Below are 19801 nucleotides of genomic sequence, written 5' to 3' on the forward strand. Positions count from 1 at the left end.
AGAGTTGCTTCTTATGAATAAGCAGAGAACCAAGAAAATGGCTTCCTGAAATGAAAACTACTCCGGTCAAGATGCTGGTAAGACTGTTCAAAGGACAACAAAGGATTCAGAATATTACCTAAACTTAGTTGATAAAGCAGGGTTTGAGAGGATTGACTCCAATTTTGAAAGATGTTCTACTGTGGTTAAATATGCTATCAGGGGCACCTGGGTGGCTCAGTGGGTTAAAGCCTCTGCCTTTGGCTCGGGTCATGATCCCAGTGTCCTGGGATCGAGCCCCACATCAGGCTGTCTGCTCTGCGGAGAGCCTGCTTCCTCCTCTCTCTCTCTCTCTGCCTGCCTTTCTGTCTACTTGTGATCTCTGTCAAATAAAAATCTTAAAAAAATAAAAAACGCTATCAAACAGGGATACCTGGGTGGCTCAGTCAGTTAAACATCTGATTCTTAATCTCAGCTCAGGTCTTGATTTTGGGGTCATGAGTTCAAGCCCTGCACTGGACTCCACATTGAATGTGGGGGCCTACTGAACAAAACAAAAAACTATCCAACAGCACTGCATGCTATAGAGAATTATTCATGAAAAAGTCTGTTGATACAACACACTTCATTGTCTTATTTTTAAAAACTGCCAGAGCTGCCCCAAACTTAGCAATCACCACTATGATCAGTTAGCATCAAAATCGAGGCACTCGAATTACTTTGTATTTTGGCATAAAGCTACTGAACACTTAATACTCTACAGCAGAAACACAACCCTTAAATGCACTGTGAAACCAAAAGGTTTACTTGACTTGCTTTATTGCAGTATCTACTGCAGTGGTCTGGTACTGAAGCTGCAGTACCTCTGAAGTGTTTCTGTGTATAGTATTACATCATCTACAACTACTGAGTTTGACTTTTTCCTTTCTAATTTGGATGCTTTTTATTTTTCTTGCCAGAATGCTGTCAGTTGAACTTCCAAGGCTATGCTGAGTATTTTTTTATTGAGGTATAATTAATATGTAACATTAGTTTCAGATACACAACATGATTTGATATTGGTACACATTGCCAACTCATCACAGTAGGTAGATATAGTCGACAATTATCACCGTGAGTAATGACTAAAAAATCTTTGTGTGTGATGAGCATGTTTAAGACTTACCCTCTTAGCAACTTCCCAAAATGCAATAGAGTATTAACTACAGTCACCATGCTGTACATTACATCCCTCTTTTTGACACCTTTCACCCATTTTGCCCACTCCCCAACCCCAGGCAACCACTAATCTGCTCTCCAGATCTATGAACTTGTTTTGTTTTAGATTTCACACACAGTTAAGAGCATATGGTATTTGTCATTCTCTGGCTTATTTCACTTAGCGTTATGCCCTCAAGGTCCATCTATCACAAATGGCAAGGTTTCATTATTTTTACGTCCTAATATTCCATTGTGTGTATATATATACTCTTCATCCACTGGACACTGAGGCTGTTTGTAAATCTTGGCTATTTAAATAATCCCACAATGAATACAGGGGTGTATGGATGATTTTGAGTTAGTGTTTTTGTTTTCCTTGGATTAGTACTCAGAAATGAAATTACTGGGTCATACAATTTTAAGTTTTTGAGAAACCTCCACACTGTTTTCCATGTTAACTGTACCAATTTACATTTCAAGCAACAGTGCACAAGGCTTCCCTTTTCTCCACAGCTTTCCCAGCACTTCTTGTCTTTTTGATAATAGCCAATCTGACAGGTGTTAGGTGCTATCTCACTATGGTTTTGATTTGTTTTTCCCTGATGATTAGTAACATTTAATATCTTTTCATGTGCCTGTTGGCCATCTTATGTCTTCTTTGTAAAATGTCTTTTTCAGATCTTCTGCCTATTTTTTTTTTAAGATTTTATTTGTTTATTTGACAGAGATCACAAGTAGGCAGAGAGGCAGGCAGAGAGAGGAAGGGAAGCAGCTTGCTCCCTGCTGAGCAGAGAGCCTGATGTGGGACTCCATCCCAGGACCCTGAGATCATGACCTGAGCCGAAGGCAGAGGATTAACCCACTGAGCCACCCAGGCGCCCTTCTGCCAATTTTTTAATTGGATTTTTTTCTTCTGGCTACTGAGGCATAGGAGTTTATTATATATTTTGGGTATTAATCCCTTATTAAATATAGGATTAGGAAACTTCCTTCCATTTAGTAGGCTGCTTTTAATTTTTTTGATGGTTTGCTGTGCAGAATCTTTTTAGCTTGATACAATTCCACTTTTTAATTTTTGCTTTCGTTGCTTTTAGTTTTGGTCAGATTAAGAAAAAAAATCACTACCAAAACTGATGTCAAGGAGCTTACCAACTATGTTTTCTTCTAGGAGTTTTATGGTTTCAAGCCTTTAAGTCCTTAATCTATTTGGTATTAAATTCTGTGTATGGTTTAAGACAGTGACACAGTCTCATTCTCTTGCATATGATTATTCAGTTTTTCCAACCCCATCTTATTGAAAATAATGTCCTTTCCCCACTGTAAGTCTCAGCTCCTTTGTCATAAATTAATTGACAACATATGCATGAGTGTATTTCTTGGCCCTCTGTGTTCCACTGATATGTGTCTGTTTTTATATCAATATTGTTTTGATTGCTATAGCTTTGTAATTGTATTTTGAAATCAGGGAGTGTGATGCCTTTAATTTTGCATTTTTTCTCAGGATTGCTTTAGCTATTCAAGGTCTTTTCTGATTCCATACAAATATTAGGATAGTCTGTTCCATTTCATTGAAAGATCCCACTGGAATTTTCATAATGAATGCATCAAATCTATTGAGTAGTATGGACATTTTAACAACATTACATCTTTCAATCTGTGAGCACGAGTATATTCCCATTTATCTGTGTCATCTTCGATTCTTTCATCACTGTCTTCCAGTTTTCTGTATACAGGTCTTTAAAAACTCTTTAGTTAAATTTATTCCTATGTAATTTATTCTTTTTAATGCCACTGTAAATGTGATTGTCTTAAATTTCTCCTTCTGATAATATGATATTAAGTGTATAAAAATGCAACGAATTTTTATATCCTGCAACTTGACTGAATTAATTTATTCTAACAATTTTTTGGTGGAGTCTTTAGGGTTTTCTATAAAATATATAATCTACAAATAGTGACATTTTTACGTTTTCATCCAATTTGGATGACTCTTGTTTTTTTTTTTTTTACTAACTTCTGTGGCCAGGACTTTCCAGTACATGAAATAAAAGCGGTGAGAGTGGGCATTCTGGTCTTATTCCTGATCTTAAAGGAAAAGCTTTGATCTTTTCACTGCAGAGTAGGATGTTAACTGTGGGCTTTTAATACATGGCCTTTATTAAGCTAAGGTATGTTCTCTCTATATCCACTTTAAATCTTTATCATAAATGGATACTGAATTTTGTCAAATCGCTCTTTCTGCATGTGGTGAGATGAGCATATAATTTTTATCCTTCATTTTGTTAATGTGGTATATCACACTGATCTGTAGAAGTTTAACCATCCCTGAAATCCTGGAATTAATCCCAGCTGATCATTGTGTCAAATTTTTTAAGAGTTTATTTTAAAGAGAGAGAGAGCATGTACCTGCAGGGCAGAGGGAGAGAATCCTCAAGCAGACTTTGTGTGTGGAGCCTCATGCAGGGCTTGATCCAAGAACTATAAGATCATATCTTGAGCTGAAACCAAGAGCTGGATGCCCAACCGCTACTGAGCCACCCAGGTGCCTGGGTACATGATCCTTTTAAGATACCATTGAATTCAGTTTTCCTATTTTGTTCAGGATTTTTGCATCTTTGTTCATCAAGAATATATTAGTTTATAATTTTCTGTTCTTATGGCATTCTTGTCTGGTTTTACTATCAGATTTTGGGGCCTAAAATATTATCTAACCTGAGGAATGTTCCAGGTGCACTTGAGAAGAAAGCATATTCTGCTGCTTTTGGATGGAATGTTCCGTATATATCTCTTAAGTCCATCTGGTCTAATGCGTTGTTTAAGGCTGATGTTCATTTACTGGTTTTCTGTTTGGATGATCTATCAAGTGAGGTGTTAAAATCCCCTACTATTCTTGGATTACTGCGTATTTCTCCCTTTAGGACTGCTGATATTTGCTTTTATACATTTAGGTGCTCCTATAGGGGCCAGAATATTTACAAATGTTACATCCTCTTGTTGAACTGACTCCATCATTATGTAATGATGCCCTAGTCTGTCTCTCATTATAATTTTTGTTTGAAAGTCTATTTGGTCTGATAAAAAATGTATTCCTTTTGGTTTCCACTTGCATGCAGTATCTCCCATCTCTTCATTTTTAGTCTATATGTTAAGTGAGGCTCTTATAGGCAGTAGATGGATAGGTCTGGTTTTTAAAGTCCTTTTCAGCCGCTTTTGATTGGAGAATTTTGTCCATTTAAGGTAATTATTGTTAGGTATGCACTTTCTGCCATTTAAAAAAATTGTTTTCTGGTTGCTCTCTGTTCTTCCCTTGTTCTCTTCCTTTGTGATTTGATGACTTTTTAAAAATATTTTATTTATTTATTTGACACAGAGAAAGAGAGATCACAAGTAGACAGAGAGGCAGGCAGAGAGAGAGGGGGAAGCAGGCTCCCCGCAGAGCAGGTAGCCCCATTCGAGGCTCCATCCCAGGACCCTTAGATCATGACCTGAGGCGAAGGCAGAGACTTAACCCACTGAGCCACCCAGGCGCCCCAGTATGACTTTAAGTGCTATGCTTGGATTTCTTTATCTTGTACATCTACTGAAGGATTTTGCTTTGTTGTTACTGGAAGGCTTACATTTAACAACTTCATACAACATTTTGCTGTATTTTAAGTTGATAGCAAATTATGTTTGACAACAGTCTAAAGCTCTAAATTTTTTCTCCATCTTTTACATTTTTGAGACCACACTTTTAAGCCTTTCTATCCTACCTATTCTTTAATTATTGCAATTAAAATTATTACTTTTGTCTTTTAACTTAGAAGGGACTAATCTACTACTTTCACTATATACTTACCTTTCTCGTGAGATATATTCTTTTGTTTTCTTATTACTAATTAGCATCCTTTTGTTTCAGCTTAAAGAAGTCCCTTTAATATTTCTTGTAAGGCTGGTATAGTGATGATGAACTCCTCCTCTAACTGTGGCTGTTGTGGAAAGCTTTTATCTTTCGATTCTAAAGTCTGCTGAGTACAGTTCTTTGTTGGAAGATTTTTCTTTGAGCACCTGGAATGTATCTCACCACTTCCTTTTGGCCTGCAGTCTCTGCAGAAAAATGTCTTACAGGAGTTTCCTTGTATACATACAAGGGAACTGTTTTTTTCTTGCTGCTTTTAAGAGTCTCTCCTTGTCTTTAACTTCTGACATTTAATTTTTTGTCCTCCCAAGTTTTAAATTCCAGCTAGATCACATACAGTGCAATTGACATTTTGTGTCTTGTAGTGGACTCTTCCGATTGAATTTATTTGGAACTTTCTGGGCTGGCTGGATCTGGATGTGTGTTTCCTTCCAATGGTTAGGACGTTTTCAGTCATTACTTCTTCCAATAATTTTTCTGTCCCTTTCTCTGTCCCTTCCCCCATTTTGGGACCCCTATAATGTAAATGTCAGTCCACTTAATGTCCCATAAACTATCTTCATTTTATTCATTTTGCTACTCTGATTGGGTGAGTTCCCCTACCTTGTCATCAAGTTTACTGATCTTCTGTTTCATCTAGTTTGCTACTGAACCCTGCCTCTCTATTTCTCAGTTTAGTTATTGTATTCCTTTATTTAGTATTTTCTTTTCTTTTTGTTGAAGTTGTCACTGTGTTCATCCATTTTTTTCTGAGTGTGGTAAGCAACTCTACAACTATTACTCTGAATTCTTTATCAGGTATTTCATTAGTTTTTCTGAGGTTGTGTGTCTTATTCTTCATCTGGAACATAAAATCCTTTGTTTCTCCAATTTGCTTGTTGACTCTGTTGGTTCTATGCATTAGATGAAATAACCACCTCTTCAAGTCTTGGAAAAATAGGTTTGCATAGAATAACTTTGTGTTCAAACCTGCCCTCTCAGCTGTCTCACAAAGCTTTGTGACTGTTTAAGCAGTCTACTGTATTTTCAATGGCTCCAGGCTGCTGGAAACATGCCAAGACTTGTCAGTGTCTCAAAGGGAAGGATTTTAGCACCTAGATTCAGGCTAATTGGAAGCCAGGCCCTCAGCCACCAGCTTTTAAAATCAACTATATATAGTTCTATGAGACCCCAAGCGTAAGCCGCATTGGCCACCAGAGCCAGGTTATTTGGAAGTGTCTCCCTGGTGGCAGTAGCAAAAATCAGGGCCCCAGATGCACGTTTACCCTCTTCTCTGGGAGACACAGGCAAGGTCTAACGAGGCAGAGGCAGAGTATAAAGATGGTGTTCACCAGCTTTGTTCCCTGAAAAGATTCTGCAGGTCACAGATCCATGCCAAACTGGAAGCCTGCCAAAATCTGTCCCTTATATATACAAAGATGTTCACTGCTGGTAAAACAGTCTAAATCTATCAAGAGGGGAAATGGTTAAACATATTACAGCCCAATTATAACTAGGAAACACTATTGTTAAAGGTAACTCTGGATGTGGAAATGCAATGTAGCCTCACACATACAAAACATTTTCCCACTCCCTGTGTGTGTGTTGAGTGTATGCAAAGCCAATGTCTGGAAGGATACTTACGATCTCTGGAGAGGCAAGCTAGACTGGGGAATGAATGGAGAACCCTACTGCTCAAAGTTCCAATTTCCAACTTCTTAGAAAGAGATGGAAAACTGGATAGAATAAACTCCCATAACTGTGATAAGCAATTAACCAGTTCAGAAAAAATGTTTCTAGGTCCTGATTTCTTCCCCATTCAAAACCAAAGCCACTTTATTGGTCCCATAGGACATATAGAATTGCTTATTTTGGGGGCACTTGGGTATCTCAGTGGGTTAAGCATCAGCCTTCGGCTCGGGCCATGGTCTCAGGGTCCTGGGATCAAGCCCCACATTGGGCTCTCTGCTCAGCAGGGAGCCTGCTTGTCTGCCTACTTGTGATCTCTCTGTCAAATAAACAATCTTAAAAAAACAAAACTTATTTTTATAACCCAGTTTACTCCCTTTACTACAGGCTATATTTGTCCTGTTTTTTAGCCACTCTAACTACTTGTCTCAGACTGGTAAAAGTGTTATTAAGTTTGAGAGACAAGAAAGAACCATATATCCCCACACTTGAGAGTCACAATAGACATTAGCACATCAAGAGTTCTGCCTGGTCTTCTAAAAAACAAATACTGGCAAATACTGGGCGCCTGGGTGGCTCAGTGGGTTAAGCCGCTGCCTTCGGCTCGGGTCATGATCTCAGGGTCCTGGGATCAAGGCCCGCATCGGGCTCTCTGCTCAGCGGGAAGCCTGCTTCTCTCTCTCTGCCTGCCTCTCCATCTACTTGTGATTTCTGTCAAATAAATAAATAAAATCTTAAAAAAAAAAAAAAAATTAAAAAAAAAAATACTGGATTTGGTTTAGCCTACAGCATTCTTCCTTGATCAGAGACTACCCTTTAAGGCAGCATATTTGGAGTATTAGTTGGGAAAAACTAAATAAAAATAATCAATTTCTAGGCATACTTCAACAAAAAGTAGCTTTTTAAAATTTCACCACAGTTAGACTGCAAGTTCTTTTGCATATCTAGGTCAGTATTAGCAAGCCCAAGGGCTCATTCATTAAGGTTTTTCTCTTCAACAAATTTGTAGTAACACAAAATTTTATTGTGGGTAAAGAAGCATTTTGGAAAAACCATGACCAATAAATAGATTTACCTCCTGCTTCTAACTGAACTCCCGGAGTCAAGTGAAGAAATTCTGGTTTCATGCTTACTCGGGAGCCAGAAATAAAACCAAGCACAAATTCAGGATTCTCCTCTGCCATTCTAACCTAAAAGGAATGTAATAGGAAAGTAGTTAATTACACAGAGTAATAGTTCTACAAATAAAAAATCAACTCTATTAATAAAAAACTTTTGCTATTTTATAAATGTCGTTTGATATGAAACTCTTATCTAAAACAGGTAATCTTAGATATGAATCTACATACTTGATCCATTAAGACCCTGAGATAACCGCTTAACCCAATTAATCATACCTTAAAAACATAAAAGACTCCTATACGTGCCCTATACGTGTCAATCTAAAACTGAGATGCTAAGTAATAATGCTTGCAAACCTACCTACTTCTAGAGGCTAGGTGGAGAGTACTCTAGAATACATTAATAATGGTAGGAAACCAAGCTGAAGACGTACTGCCTACCTACACAGGGTACTGCTCCATATCCACCCACTGTGTAAGAACCGTGATGTCAAGAGCTAAAGAAATCGCACCTTTTACCACATTCCTTTAACATATGCCAATAACTGATCTCCACCATTTCTATACCATTTCCTCACATTTACAGAAGTTTCTCTAGAAGGTCTGTCTGATTTGGCTCCTCTGTAAGGTTCCTACTGTACTATTTGTGTCACCAAGTATTACCACCTCCCAACAAGCCATGTCTTGTCCTTGAGCCAGACCCAGACTCCCAGAATGCCAAATACTAGCACTGACTCATGGACTCTGGTAGGAGAGGTGGGAAATCATATTCATGGTCAATTCAGAGGTGGGGTTAAAATGTGGCCCCAGGGCCAAATGATTTCTTCATAGCTCAACAGTATTTAAAGTAATACAAATAAATTCCCATGTAAAAATTAATAATAATATTCTGTTAAAATTTCTATTACTTTTGGGGGGGGTTCGTGAGAATTTTTTTTATTTTTTATTTATTTCCAGCACAACAGTATTCATTATTTTTGCACCACACCCAGTGCTCCATGCAATCCATGCCCTCTATAATCCCCACTACCTGGTATCCCAACCTCCCACCCCCCGCCCCTTCAAAACCCTCAGATTGTTTTTCAGAGTCCATAGTCTCTCATGGTTCACCTCCCTGAAGCAGAAGGAAAACTTCCAGACTCTTTCTAGGAAGCCAGCATTATCCTGATCCCCAAACCAGGCAAAGACCTTACCAAAAAGGAGAATTTCAGACCAATATCACTGATGAATATGGATGCTAAGATTCTCAACAAGATCCTAGCAAACAGGATCCAACGGCACATTAAAAAGATTATCCACCATGACCAGGTGGAATTCATCCCTGGGCTACAAGGATGGTTCAACATTCACAAATCAATCAATGTGATACAACAAATTAATATGAGAAGAGAGAAGAACCACATGGTCCTCTCAATTGATGCAGAAAAAGCATTTGACAAAACCCAGCATCCGTTCCTGATTATAACGTTTCAAAGTATAGGAATAGAGGCAACATTCCTGAACTTCATAAAATCTATCTATGAAAGACCCACAGCAAATATCCTCCTCAATGGGAAAAAGCTTGCAGCCTTCCCGTTGAGATCAGGAACACGACAAAGTTGCCCACTCTCACCACTCTTGTTCAACATAGAAGTCCTAACAACAGCAATCAGACAACAAAGAGAAATAAAAGGTATCCAAATTGGCAATGAAGAAGTCAAACTCTCTCTCTTCGAAGATGACATGATTCTTTATATGGAAAACCCAAAAGACTCAACCCCCAAACTACTGGAACTCCTACAGCAATTCAGCAACGTGGCAGGATACAAAGTCCATGTACCGAAATCAAGGCTTTCTTATACACTAACAATGAAAATTTCTATTACTTTTAAAATTAATGGTCTTTAAAATATCTGTAAAGGAACTTTTTAACTAGATAATTACCCACCTCATTTTATTCTGGTGTGCAGGGGTGGGGGTTTGAGACTAACATATATGGTGTTATAAGAACTTTTAATAATGGCGGGTTGGGGCGCCTGGGTGGCTCAGTGGGTTAAAGCCTCTGCCTTCAGTTCAGGTCGTGATCTCCAGGTCCTGGGATTGAGCCCCACATCGGGCTCTCTGCTCAGCAGAGGGCCTGCTTCCTCCTCTCTCTCTGCCTACTTGTGATCTCTGTCAAATAAATAAATTTAAAGATTTTTTTTTTTTTTGACAGAGACCACAAGTAGGCAGAGAGGCAGGCAGAGAGAGGGGGAAGCAGGCTCACCGCTGAGCAGAGAGCCCGATGCGGGGCTCAATCCCAGGACCCTGAGATCATGACCTGAGTCGAAGGCAGAGGCTTAACCTTGAGCCACCCAGGCACCCCTAAATAAAATCTTAAAAAAATAATAATAATAATGGGGGTTAATGGAGAAAACACCATCAGAACTCTATAGAGCTTTCCCACACAATACCAATCAATAGCAAAGACTGAAGAAAATAAAACTGTATCTGGACTGCTGTGATGAGAATGCATCTCTGTGACTTGGGAGATTCTGAGAAACTGCACGTCTGGAAAGAAACCCTTCCATTTCAACATATGGCAAAATGGAAAAACAAAAGACAAAAAAACCCCAACTATCTAAAGCCCAGATAAGGACAGGCAGATATTTGACCAAATACTTGTATCTCAATGTTTGTATCTCTTAAGTGCCCACTACTAGATATAAAATGTTATTATCTGGAAACTCTAGCACCCTAGCCTTACTGTTGCCCTAACAGCTTATTTTTTGGGGGCAGGGGTTCCATAAATCTCAAATTTGAGCTGTTTTCTTTCCCTGTCACTTCAAGCACAACAGTCCTGGCCTTCTGCACCCAGCCCCTCTGTCACTTACCGCGGCTTTTGTGTAGCTGCCTGTAGCCAAGGAGCCAGCAGAGCTCATCTCCGCAATGAGCAGGCATCCCCGCTGCAAAGGCAGGCCGACTTCACTCAGGCCCCGCACAACCCCCGAGCCTGGCACCACGTGAGCATTGACCAGATCTGCCCAAGAAGCTATTTTAAAGACACCACCTGAGAAGTTGAAAAGAAGACAGTTTTCAAACAAAACCACTAACTTTTTGCCCAACCAATTGTAGTCTTAAGTAATCTCACAGAAACATGCTAATGAACCAGAGAAGTGCTTTGAGAACTGCAGTGATTCCCAGGCCCTATGGGTCCATCTGCGAAAAACTGTTCATCTGGTGGCTAGTTGAAAGCACACAATGAGCAAAAAGTCTTACAATTTCTGCACTTAGTTATCAGCAACACTGAGAAGACTGGTTTTCCTTGCAGGCTGAAGCTTCTGACCACCAGTCAACATGCAAAGAAAAATGGAACTCCAGTGAAGAGGGGCATCTGATGCCGAAGATACCAGCATTCTGAAATTCCTCTGAAGATGACCAATGTTCATTCTGCAGGAATCTTTCAGCAATTTTACCATCCCTCAAAGGTTCTACTGTTCCTTAGGTCTCTTAATTTCAACAGGCAACTGTATTCACTTTAAAAGCTAACAGCAATACCCCTAATCAATTTCTGAAAAAACTACACGCTAACCTGTAGAGTTTGTGTAACTTTCACATCAGTGGTAAACTCAAGTAAGCAATATGATGATGGCAGAACAACTTAAGCACGGGAAAAAAAAATCAGACAAATCTATACTAAAGAAATAGCTAGAGCATAAGCATGTATTTAAGAAAAACTGCTATCTCTAAGATGCCTTTAAGCGTTAACCTTTCGGGGTGCCTGGGTGGCTCAGTGGGTTAAGCCTCTGCCTTTGGCTCAGGTCATGATCTCAGGGTCTTGGGATTGAGCCCCGCATCAGGCTCTCTGCTCAGCAAGGAGCCTGCTTCCTCCTCTCTGTCTGCCTAATTGTGCTTACTTGTGATTTCTCTGTCAAATAAATAAATAAAATCTTTAAATTAAAAAAAAGCTTTAATCTTTCAACAGACATTTTATCCTGTTATTTAAGTAAAAAAAGCTGTCCTATACAATATTACAGAACTACAGAATGGGTAGAAAATTAAGTAGATTTTTAAAAAACCAATATATGCCCTATTTTGAGCTCCCATTTAACAAAAAAGTATGCCAATAGGTCTTTTTTTTTTTTTTGCCAAAAATATTTCAACTTTACACTTTGATTTCATTCTTTTCTATATCTGCAATTTTCATTTTTCAAATATTCAGAACTCATGGGTATTCTGCCAAGGCCAACACCTGTCATTTTTGTCTGCTTAACACCTGCATCCCTTTCTTTTGGCATCAGCACACCCATTTTCTTGGGGAAACTACCTGTGACCACAGCTCAGTTAAAAAAAATTTACAGTTAACAACCTCGCATCACCAGAAGCATGGCCTATATTACCAAGCTAGTAAAGGTATTCTTTAACCCAGGCCTGAGTGACTCCTTTGGGATAGGCATGAGGAGTGTGCCTACCCGAGAAAGAGGTCATAGAGAGAAGAAAGCAGAGCTGAGAGATGGCAAGCAGGCAAGTTCAAAAGACTTGCATTTCAGCTCCTAGATCCAACCATGCTTGACAGACTCTTCATGGCTGGACTTTCAGTGATGGGAGTCCATACATTTCCTTTTGTTCTTCAGGCAGTGTAAGCTAAATTTCTATTTTTGCAGATTCCTAAATAATGCTTACCTTCATACTGTTTTTTTACTGTGTTTCCTATATCTGCAAATTTCCGGTCTTCAAATATTAAGAACTCATGGCGTTTTGCCAGAGCTGTTAACTCCTTCATCACATCTAGAGTAAAATCATTCAAAATATCCACATGAGTCTTGAGTATGCAGATGCGGGGTCCCAAAGCATCTGCTAGCTGCAACAGCTGTCTGGACTCCGAAATATCAGCAGACAGACAGAGATTGGTCTCTTTCTTCTGCATAAGCCGGAGAAGCTTTGCCGCAACTGGGTGAATCCTAGGCAGCTCTGCACGTGCACCAAAGCTGAGTTCTCCAGGAGCTTTGTTTATAGGAAGGAGTGAATCATTGTGATTAGCTGCCACAAAAACATTCTCCTGAATAAATCTCTTCACTCTCTCAACCATCTCCGCATCAATTTTTTTCTGTTGCTCAAGAATCTCCAGCATTTTGGACAATGTACACACTGAGTGGAGATGGATCCCATGCGCCTGCAACTTGTCTCTGCCTCCTTGCTCTCTGTCCAGCAGCACTATGGCATCAGTGACCTTTAAGCCCTCCTTCTGAAGAACCTCAACAGTTTCCAAAACACTAGATCCACTGGTAACAACATCTTCAATGATCAAACAGGTTTCTCCTGGATTAACAGCTCCTTCTACAAGACGTTTAGTACCTAGAAAAGAAAACATTGTTGACTTCAATTTAAAAGTATGTATTTCAGCCAACTCAAGATATATCTGGCATTATAAATTTGGCATGTGTTTATGAAGAGGTGGATGATCTAAACCTTATGTTCTGATAATCTATTTTTTTAAAAGAGTTTACTTATGGGACGCCTGGGTGGCGCAGTTGGTTAAACGACTGCCTCCGGCTCAGGGCGTGATCCTGGAGTCCCGGGATCGAGTCCCACATCAGGCTCCCAGCTCCATGGGGAGTCTGCTTCGCTCTCTGACCTTCTCCTCGCTCATTCTCTCTCTCACTGTCTCTCTCTCTCAAATAAAAAAAAAAAAAAAAAAAAAAAGAGTTTACTTATTTGAGGCAGAGAGAGTAACGCGCATAAGCAGGGGGAACAGCAGGCAGAGCAGGCAGAGGGAGAAGCCCGCTCCCTGCCGACCGAGGAGCCCGACGTGGGACTCGATCCCAGGATCTCAGGATCATGACCTGAGCTGAAGGCAGCCGCTTAACCAAATGAGCCACCCAGGCATCCCTGATAATCTACTTTAGAGCTACTTTATCTTTATTCCTGATAAATATTCAGTGAGCCATGATTACCATGTGTTCAGTGTTCCCCTATCTGGAAATTGTCAAAGTTACATACAGAGAACATTTACAGCAAAACTAGCAAATTACTTTATAGTGTAAATAAACACCACTTAATGTGTTCATGAACAAAATTTTAAATATGGAGTTTCTTAAAGCAAGATAAACTAGATCAAGGAATGTTATGAAACAGTAACCCAATATCATCAATGAAATCATTCCTTTATCCACCAACAAACAGCTCATTACTCAAGATCAGCCAAATAACTGGCCTTTTGAGGAAATATATACAGGAAAAAAATATTCAACTATTTAGATCCATCACTACAACTTTATGAATTATATAATGCAATGTAAGTACAAGTACTTCCCCACTGCAATCCCCACCATAGACTACTCAGAGATAGACTCATTTTCTAAAGACTTGTTTTCCATTTCTACTATCAAATTCGTCTAATATCAAAAATATTGTTTTAAATGGAGAATTTTAAGCAAAACTAGACAAAGAAGTTGTAACAAACCCTCTAAATACCTCACCACTTAATTCATGGTAACTCTTGTTTTAGCTACATCCCCACCTCTCTTCCCTCCCTCCATAATTTTTAGAAGCAAACCCCAGATATCATGATTTTCATCATAAAATTTTTTAGAATGCATCTTGTAGAAGGTAAGGACTCTACAAAAAAAAAAAAAATTACTAAGTACGGGACACCTGGGTGGCTCAGTTGGTTAAGCCACTGTCTTTGGCTTGGGCCACGATCCTGGGGTCCTGGGATTTAGTCCCGCATCAGGCTCCTTGCTCAGCGGGGAGCCTGCTTCTCTCTCTGCCTCTGTGTGCTTATGCTTGCTCTCTCTCACAAATAAATAAAAATCTTAAAAAAAAAAAGAAATACTATTACACCAGTATCAAACAACCCCATTAATCCCTTAATGTCACTAAATATTAAGTCAGTTCCAATATTTTTAGATTGATTTGTTTTTATTTTTTAAGGTTTTTTTGTTTGTTTGTTTTTTAAAGTAATCTCTACACCTAATATGGGGCTCAAACTCACAGCCCCTAAGGTCAAGAGTTCCATGCTCCTCTAAGGCAGCCAGGTTCCCCTAGACTGATTTGTTTTTAAAGCAAACTCCCATGTATAAAACACACACCTTATAACCTACTGGGAAGGACCCATGAAAATATCATCTTCTTTTAGAGAATTTTATGTGGCATTTCTCTTTATGCAGTTTAAATTACAAACATACCAGGAAAGTATGTGCCCTTAGAACATTCTGCTGCCAAGAGAAGGACTGGTTAAAAACATCAGGTTTAACAGATACAGTACAAAAAAAAAAGCACTTTTTTACATTGTTTATTCAATATAAAACATTTTACCCCCTAGAATCTAAAGGAAGGGAAGGTGATTTACAGTAACAGTTAACCAATTCTAAAGGACCTTTGAAGAATATCCAAGATGACTCTGGCAAACATCAGTCAGAGCCTAGAAGAAAAAACTCTAACATTATCAGGTTATTTATCAACTTAAAGCTTAAAATACTTTTATTTTACCATAATCCTTTGTTTCTTTCCTTCTAATAAGCATTGGAATTTGGTTGGTTGAACAGATAACTGTAGCCAATGGTAAAGCTGTATAAGGTACTCCACACACGGTGTCAAAATTGATTCCCGCATTTTGGGCAGTTTGAAATAAAATATCAGCAACCTATAAGAAAATGAACACATAAACTATATATTATCTTAAATGGTGTGCATAAATCATGTTAACACAACATTAAAGACAGTAATAAACCAAAAGCAGGTAGACCCAAACTTGATCAGAAAAATATGTATGCCTTTTTGTTATATGACCCTCTATAAATCCCAGTTTTCAAATATAAAAACATAAGAATGACCCCACTTGCCTAGACAACTCAGGGTCTGCTCTAAGGACAACACAGAATGTTGACCCCAAAGACTAAGAATGGCTCCCAATTTCCCTTAGTAATTTATTATGATGTGACTATCTAAACCTTTCCATATACCTGCCTGAAAGAAGTCTTTATTGAAAAAAGTTTCAGGGGGTGCCTGAGTGGCTCAGTCTGCTTGCTCAGTCATTGAGCGTCTGCTTTCCACTCGGGTCATGATCCCAGGGTCCTAGGATCCAGCCCCACATTGGATACCTGCTCAGTGGGGAGCCTGCTTCTCCCTCTCCCCCTGCTTGTGTTCCCTCTCTCACGGTCAATCTCTCTCTGTCAAATAAAGAATATCTTTAAAAAAAAAAGAAAGAAAAGAAAAATTTCGGCGTGTTTGGATAGCTCAATCAGCTAAGCAACTGCCTTGGGCTGAGGTTATGATCTTAAGGTCCTGGGATGGAGCCCCATGTCAGGTTCCCTGCTCAGCGGGAAGTCTGCTTCTCCTTCTCCCTCCTCCTCCTCCCTGCTCATGCTCTCTCTCTCTTAAATACATAAATAAAAATCTTTTTAAAAGTTTCATAAGAGAATACTACTTAATTTGCATCAAAAAAGTAATATACCTAGGAATAAATTTAACCAAAGTAAAAGACCTATACACTGAAAACTTTAAGACGCTGGTAAAGAAAGTATAGAAAGAAATAAATGCAATGGTATTCCTTGCTTATGAACTGTAAATGTTCACACTACCCAAAGCAGATACAAAGCAACCCCTATTAAAATTCCAATGGCTTTTTTTTTTTTTAAACAGAAATAAAACAATCCTAAAATCTGTATGGAAACCCAAAAGATCCCAAACAGCCAAAGCAGTCTTAAGAAAGATAAGGCTGAAGGCATCATGATCCCTGATTTCAGGAATACTACAAAGCTAGAGTAATTAGAAGACTGTGGTATTGGGCGCCTGGGTGGCTCAGTGGGTTAAGCCGCTGCCTTCGGCTCAGGTCATGATCTCAGGGTCCTGGGATCGAGTCCCGCATCGGGCTCTCTGCTCGGTGGGGAGCCTGCTTCCTCCTCTCTCTCTCTGCCTGCCTCTCTGCTTGCTTGTAATCTCTCTCTGTCAAATAAATAAATAAAATCTTTAAAAAAAAAAAAAAAAAAGACTGTGGTATTAGCATAGAAACAGACACGTCAATGGAACAAAGTAGAGCCCAGAAATGTACCTATACTTATATGGTCAATTAATTTATAGCAAAGGAGCCAAGAACATACACTGGGAAAAGGACAATCTCTTCAATACATGGTATTGGGAAAACTGGACAGTCTCATGCAAAATAATGAAACTGGACCACTATCTTATACCACACACAAAAATTAACACAAAATAGATTAGACTTGAATGTAAGACCTGAAATCATAAAACCCCTAGAAGAAAACACAGATGACAAGCTTCCTGACATAGTTCTTAGCAATGATTTTTTTGGATTTGACACCAAAACCAAAAATAAATAAGTGGGACTACATCCAACTAAAAAGCCTCTGCACAGTAAAAGAAATCACCAACAAAATGGAAAAAAAATAAAACAAAAACAAAAACAAAAACCAGAAAATAGCTGCAGATCATATATCTGGCTATGGGGCTAATACATAAATAACTCAAATACCTCAATAACAAAAAAATCAACCCAATTTAAAAATAGACACTGTTCCAGAGAAGACAAGTTGCCAACACTTACATGAAAAGTTGATCAGTATCACTAATTATCAGGGAAATGCAAATCAAAACCACAATGAGGTTTCACTTTACCTTTTCTAGAATGGCTATCATCAAAAAGACAAGAATAGGGGCACCTGGGTGGCTCAGATAACTAAGTGTCTGCATTCAGCTCAGGTCATGATCCCAGGGTCCTGGGCTGGAGCCCTGCGGCAGGCTCCCTGTTCAGTGTGGAGTCTGCTTCTCCCTCTGCCCCTCCTCCCACTCATTCTCTCAATCTCTCTCTCAAATAAATAAATAATAAAATCTTCTAAAAAAGAAAAAAGATAAGAATAAGTATCAGCAAGAATGTGAAGAAAAGGTAACTCTTGTGTCCTGATGGTGAGAATGTTAACTGGTATAACCACTATGAAAAACTGTATGGACATTCCTCAAAAAATTAAAAATAGAACTATCATTTGATCCAGCAATTTCACTTCTGGGTACTTACCTAAAAAACTGAAAACACTAATTCGAAAAGATATATGCACCCCTATGTTTACAACAGCATTATTTACAATAGCCAAGATCTAGAAGCAAGCCAGGTGTCCATCAATAGATCAACAGAATATTACTCAGCCATAGAAAATGAGATCTTGCCGTTTATGACAACACGGACAGACCCTGAGGGTATTATGTTGAGTGAAATAAGAGGCAGAAAAACAAATACTATATACGGAATCTAAAAAAAACAAAAGAACAAACAAAAAGCAGAAACAGACCCACAACTACAGAGAATGACCTGGTGGTTGCCAGAGGGGAGGAGGTGAGGAGATGGGCAAGATGGGTAATGGGGAGTGGGAGGTATAGATTTCCAGTTATGGAATGGGAATTAAAAGTACAGAGTAGGGAACAGTGACAGATAGTAGTTCCACTTGTGATGAGCATAGCAGGTAGTGGAGCTGTCCAATCACTGCTGTACACCTGAAACTAACATAACACTGTGTGCCAATTCCACTTCAATTTAAAAACAAACAACCAAAAAAAGAAAGAAAAGGAAGAAAGAAGGCAGTCTCATAGATAACTGGAGGTTACCAGAGCAGAGTGGTGTGGGGAGATAGGAGAAATAGCTGAAGGGGATTGAGAGTTTAAAATAAATTTCACTGGGAAAAAAGTACAGCATAAAGAACACAGTCAACAATATTGAAATAACTTTGGGGGCATCCAGGTGGCTCAGTGGGTTAAGCCTCTGCCTTCGGCTTGGGTCATGATCTCGGGGTCCTGGGATCGAGCCCTGCATTGGGCTCTCTGCTTGGAGGGGCTCGATCCCTCTCTCTGCCTGCCTCTCTGCCTACTTGTGATCTCTGTCAAATAAGTAAATAAAATATTAAAAAAAAAAAAACTTTGTATGGTGAGGCAATAACTACACTCACTGTAGTGAACCCTTCAAAATGTATGTAATTGTCAAATTACTATGTTGTACACATGGAACTAATGTATGTCAACTATAATTCAATTAAACATTTTTTTCAAAAGGAAAAAACCCTAAAGACTCCACCAAAAAACTATTAGAACTACTAAGCGAATTCAGTAAAGTTGAAGGATCCAAAATCAATATATAGCTATCTGTAGGTTTTGTGGTTGTTTTGTTTTAAGATTTTATTTATTTGAGGGGTGCTTGGGTAGCTCAGTTGGTTAAGCCTCTGCCTTCGGCTCGGGTCATAGTCTCAGTGTCCTGGGATGGAGCCCCATGTCGGGCTCTCTGCTCAGCGAGGGGCCTACTTCCCCCCCACCCCGCCGGCTTCTCCGCCTACTTGTGATCTCTCTGTCAAATAAGTGAATAAAATCCTTTTAAAAAAGGATTTTATTTGAGAGAATGAGAGAGGAGAGAGCACAAGCAGGGGCAGAGGGAGAGGGAGACACAGACCTCCCTGTGGAGCAGGGAGCCCGATCCAGGGCTCATTCTCAGGACCCTGGGATTGTGACCTGAGCCACCAAAGGCAGATGCTTAACAGATTGAGACACCCAGGCACCCTTGTGGTGTTTCTTGACACAAAGTAGCATAAAGAGAAATCAAGAAAACAATCCTATTTATAATAGCATCAAAAGGAATTAAATAGCTAGGAATACATTTAACCAAGAAGGTTAAAAAAACCCTTATACTGGAAACTGTAAAACTGATTAGACACTGAAGATGACCCAAGTAAACAAAAAGATATATTATGCTCGTGGATTAGCAATATTAATTCTTGCTAAGATGTCCATACTCCTCAAAGGGAATAACGGATTCAATACAATCCTTACAAAAATCCCAACAGCATTTTTCACAGCACTAGAACAAATAATCCTAAAATTTGTGGGGAACCACAAAAGACCCCAAATAGCCAGAGCAATCTTGAGAAAGAAGAACAAAGCTAGAAGTAATCACAATCCCAGACTTCAAACCATCCTACAA

At 39.1% G+C, this 19801-nt stretch overlaps 1 protein-coding gene across 1 annotated transcript in view; it reads right to left on the bottom strand.

Annotated features, from left to right (window-relative positions):
• UMPS (uridine monophosphate synthetase) overlaps positions 1–19801 on the bottom strand; it is a 30502-nt gene that overhangs the window by 5215 nt on the left and 5486 nt on the right. Inside the window, exons 2-5 of the mRNA XM_044252153.1 lie at positions 15316–15469; positions 12508–13179; positions 10719–10894; positions 7821–7935 (exon numbers count right to left, since the gene is read on the bottom strand). Of these exons, the coding sequence (XP_044108088.1) occupies positions 7821–7935; positions 10719–10894; positions 12508–13179; positions 15316–15469 (1117 nt within the window). The remainder of the gene's footprint in view (positions 1–7820; positions 7936–10718; positions 10895–12507; positions 13180–15315; positions 15470–19801) is intronic.

This window comes from Neovison vison, chromosome 6 (assembly GCF_020171115.1).
Source record: "Neovison vison isolate M4711 chromosome 6, ASM_NN_V1, whole genome shotgun sequence".
In the NCBI taxonomy this organism is placed as follows: Eukaryota; Metazoa; Chordata; class Mammalia; order Carnivora; family Mustelidae; genus Neogale; species Neogale vison.